General features: G+C 46.6%; 1 protein-coding gene across 3 annotated transcripts in view; it reads right to left on the bottom strand.

Annotated features, from left to right (window-relative positions):
- SNIP1 (Smad nuclear interacting protein 1) overlaps positions 1 to 4,645 on the bottom strand; it is a 55,955-nt gene that overhangs the window by 39,429 nt on the left and 11,881 nt on the right. For 2 of the 3 annotated variants that reach the window (XM_010862782.1, XM_010862781.1), the window contains 2 exons: positions 1,912 to 2,516; positions 7 to 775 (listed from right to left, as the gene is read on the bottom strand). The exons of the other annotated variant lie outside the window; for it this stretch is intronic. In XM_010862782.1, the coding sequence (XP_010861084.1) occupies positions 511 to 775; positions 1,912 to 2,516 (870 nt within the window). In that variant the 3' untranslated portion in view covers positions 7 to 510. Of the gene's footprint in view, positions 1 to 6; positions 776 to 1,911; positions 2,517 to 4,645 lie in introns of those variants that run through there. 3 annotated transcript variants of the gene reach the window in all.

The raw sequence follows: 4,645 nt of genomic DNA, 5'->3' as shown, positions 1-4,645 counted from the left end.
TTCTATGACTCAAGAGCTCAACCAGGTCAAAGCTTTGGTATATTCTGGAGGCTATTTTGGTGATAACCAAAGCTTAGTAAGATTCTCTGTTCAGGGGTTTGCCCCCCGAGATAAAAACAAACCCGGTCCACAAAGCTTAACAACTATATAAATAGGGTAACTGTACAAAGAAAACAAGCCACAACTCCCCGTTAACCAAGGGTTTATAGTTTCCTAGGCAGCAGTTCTGAAAGCACCAACTCAAGCCATGATGCTTCCACTAAAACACGATGTGTCGGTGAGACTGTTAGGAAAATAAATGCCCACAGGCATGTGGCCAACGTGTCACAGAAAGAAGTTCAACCAAACGTAAGTCATTTTTTTTACACTGGACATAAGCTGGTCAGCAACAGAAGAAAGACTTAAGGCAGTAGGAGGCATTACAGAGAGCACCGCGGTGCCCCATGAGTCAGTCCCAAAGCCTTCGCACAAAGAAAAGGTCTCTCGAGAGCCTGGGCTGTTTTCAGTTTGCTAGCTGTCAGACACCTCTTCCTCTTCCTCGTCATCCTCGTCTTCTTTCCTGTCTACTTCAGAGGTGTCAGAGGACTCATGGAGCAGAACATACTCTCTACTGCTGAACCCAAACTTAAGGACATCCTTTTCCTTCAGTTCATAGTATCTCTGTGGCTCAATTCGCTTGTTGTTCAGGAATGTCCCGTTGCCGGAGCCAAGGTCAATGATGTAGGGCTTCACCCTGCGGCCAACTGTCCCATCAGCGCGGGTATACTCCACAAGCCTAGCGGAGTAAAGGAGAGAAAGCTGTGAGCGAGATCCAGCCTCAGAGCCTCCAGCTCTTTGCTAACAGTCTGGACAATGTAAATACCTGGCTGAGACTCAGTTCAAGTTCAAACTGTAGAACTCAATGGGAAGGCACAGTCATGGATTTCGAAATTGGGAGCAAGTTAAATCAGTGAGAACTGGTCACTGGGAAAGAGGAATTCATGGTAGATCATAGCTTAAAATGCAGAATCCAAGGCCTCTTGCCATGGTTAAGAAATACTTTTTTTTTTTTTTTTTGTATTTTTAAAAATTTGACACTTTTTGTATTGTTAATAATCAACATAATGCTTCTTTTACCTATATTTCAACATATTTTAGATGCTGTCCCAATAAGAATAAACCAGTATATTTGGACTTCAGAGTCAAGGGAACAGATAAGATGACCAAAATTATTCAAATCAAAACCAATTTGAGGCAGTATGCTACCTCAGTGATTATTTATTAGGCAGGCCACCTGGCTTTGCTGAGCTTCATCGGCTCATCTGTTAAATGGGGTATTAAGACTAGTCCTCACCTCCCCACAGGATTGCTGTGAGCATCCAACAACAACAGATGTACTACAGAAATTGCCAAGATACAGATTCGGCTAACATATGGCAGGCTTTCTCAGTTTTATTTTCATTCTCGGCTTTACTTCCATTTACCTACCATAACAGCCCTGCGAGGGACGTAGAAACTGAGGCCCAGAAGAGCGGCTGGCCCCAGGTAAGTGGCATTGGCAGGATTCAAAATCTGGATTTCAGACACCAACATCTATCCTCTTACACAAGTGTTGGCAATTATTCATATAAAGTGATTATACATTAGAGGAATAATACTCCTTAAATTAGAAGGAATTCCCTGACGGTCCAGGGGTTAGGACTCCACGCTCTCACGGACAAGGACTTGGGTTTGATCCCAGGATGGGGAACTAAAATCCCATAAACCATGCAGGTTCAGCCAAAAAAATAAAAATTTAAAAAAAATTACTATTAGGTATGAGGGATATGGGCTTCTTGTGCACACACACATACACAGATCTCAGTAATCCTAACTGGCCGAGACGTCGGGCTTCTGCTGGCACCGTGGTTTCCTCCGCAGATGGACACTTACCGGTACTGAAAGACGGCATGCTGCTTTGAACAGGAGGGGTGATCGATGGGAATGTCTGCGATGCGGCGGTGCCGGCCCAGGAGGTAAGCGCTCTGCCGGTGGATGTACATCACTGGAAGCACTTCATCGTTTTTAAAGGGGTAGAGACGCCACCGTTTTTTGGGGATACGTGCTTCCGGGGGCTCGCTGTATTTAATAACTACACCCCGAAAGGTGTTAGTGTCCTCAAGAAGTGCCCCAGAAAGTTCGAAGCTTGGCTTCTCTTTAACAGGCACCTCTCTGTCCTTGTTGTTGCCTCCAGGTCCAGGCCGAGGCAGCGCGTCCTGAGACGCGTTACTGCCGGCGCTAACTTCGTTCTTCTGGCGGTGCTCGCGGCGCCGGGTGTTGTGGAACTCCCGCTCGGCTTCCTGAGCCTGAAGGTTCTGAGCATCTCGATCACGTCCCTGAGGCTGCCCGCTGCCAGGCCTCTCGCCTGAGCTTCTCCTCTGGTGGGAATGGCCGCGGTGCCTGTCTCGGTCACTGTTCCGAGCTCGCTTGTGTTCCTGTCCTGAGGGTTCTCGGTGTGGCCGATCTTCCCGGCCTCTCCGAGGATGGTCCTCACGTTCCTGAAATTCAAACAGATTCAGGAAAGTAAAGCCAGTTCATGGTCTCTAAACAGAGCTGCATTCGAGAGGTCATTTCTGATTTGGCGTTCAGAGCAAAATGTCCCACAGAAATAAGGTTACCAGTGGTGGTCATGTTCGCTTGCAAGGCTACCACCCAGTGAAAGTGTTAGCCGCTCAGTTGTGTTTGACTCTTTGCGACCCCACAGACTGTAGCCTGCCAGGCTCCTCTGTCCATGAGATTTCCCAGCCAAGAATACTGGAGTGGGTTGCCATCTCCTTCTCCAAGGTATCCCAGGCTGCTGCCCAAATATAGCTCTAACAGCACACGCCCAGGTTCAGAGCCTGAGAAACAAGAATACCTACAGGCAAACTTAGGGAAAAAACAACTCACAGAGAGAATTAAGTAGTCACATACAAGATAATTCAGTTCAGTTCGGTCACTTAGTCGTGTCCAACTCTTTGCGACCCCTTGGACTGCAGCACGCCAGGCCTCCCTGTCCATCACCAACTCCCGGAGTTTACTCAAACTCATGTCCATTGAGTCAGTGATGCCATCCAACCATCTCATCCTCTGTTGTCCCCTTCTTCTCTTGCCTTCAATCTTTCCCAGCATCAGGGTCTTTTCAAATGAGTCTGCTCTTTGCATCAGGTGGCCAAAGTATTGGAGTTTCAGCTTCAACATCAGTCCTTCCAATGAACATTCAGGACTGATTTCCTTTAGGATGGACCGGCTGGATCTCCTTGCAGTCCAAGATAATTACATAAAGAAAAAAGCTACCTTTCTCTTATGCCAGAAATGAAAATGTATTAATAGTAATTTTGAAAGATCTTATTTCAACAGTAACAAATATTACTCAATACCTAGGAATAAAATTAAGAATTATATAAGAAGAAACCTGTAAAACTTTACTGCAGCTGACCCTTGAACAATGAGGGGGCTGGGGCACAGGGGAACCAAGCCTCCAGGCAGCTGCAGTCAGCCCTCTGTATATATGGCTTCCCTACACGTGGTCCCTCTGTATTTGAGGGTCTGCACCTGCAAATTCAACCAACTCAGGACACGGTGTACTGCAGCCTCCACTACTGAAAACAATCTGCATGTACGTGGACCAGTGCAACTCAAACCCATGTTGTCCAAGGGTCAACTGTAACAGATATATTTTTTAAAGATTTGAAGAAATGAAGAAACATACCAAGGCTTCTTTAAAAAAGTACTGAAAATCAGCCTAGTAGGATAATGGGCAAAGAATAGTAATAAGCAATTTTCAAAAGAAGTATTAATAAATACCTAATGAACACATGAAGATAGGTTTATAGCTAAAGTATCAGAGTTCAAGAGGGGGACCTGCCACTATGAAGTGAGGCTCCCCTCCTGGGAAGGGGTAGAGAGGAAATCCCAAGCATCAGGACTGGGACCTTGCCCCGACTTCCTCGCCAACCCTCATCCCTAGCCCTTGCCTCAAGGCCTTCTCCCTACCATCCATAGAGGTCAAGTAGGGGTCTGTTTGCTCAGAGCCAGACCCAGTTTTCCTAGACTTCCTAACCTCCAAAGACAAGTACCAAGGGGGAGGGAGCCTCAGACACCCATCCCTCCTACCCCAAGACATTCACAAGCTTGCCACCACCATCTGCTTTGAGTTCACCAGAATTAATCTCATTATCCCCTTTCAGTTCAGTTCAGTTCAGTCGCTCAGTCATGTCTGACTCTTTGCGACCCCATGAATCACAAAGGCCTCCTTGTCCACCAACTCCCGGAGTTTACTCAAACTCATGTCCATGGAGTCGGTGATGCCATCCAGCCATCTCATCCTCTGTTATCGTCTTCTCCTGCCCCCAATCCCTCCCAGCATCAGGGTCTTTTCCAATGAGTCAACTCTTCGCATGAGGTGGCCAAAGTATTGGAGTTTCAGCTTCAGCATCAGTCCTTCCAATGAATACCCAGGACTGATCTCCTTTAGAATGGACTGGTTGGATCTTCTTGCAGTCCAATAGACTCTCAAGAGTCTTCTCCAACACCACAGTTCAAAAACATCAATTCTTCGGTGCTCAGCTTTCTTCACAGTCCAACTTGCACATCCATACATGACCACTGGAAAAACCACAGCCTTGACTAGATGGACCTTTGTTGA

The sequence above is a fragment of the Bison bison genome, unplaced genomic scaffold (genome assembly GCF_000754665.1).
Source record: "Bison bison bison isolate TAMUID 2011002044 unplaced genomic scaffold, Bison_UMD1.0 scf7180017864484, whole genome shotgun sequence".
Lineage (NCBI taxonomy): Eukaryota > Metazoa > Chordata > Mammalia > Artiodactyla > Bovidae > Bison > Bison bison.
This window is presented reverse-complemented; position numbering and strand designations above follow the sequence as displayed.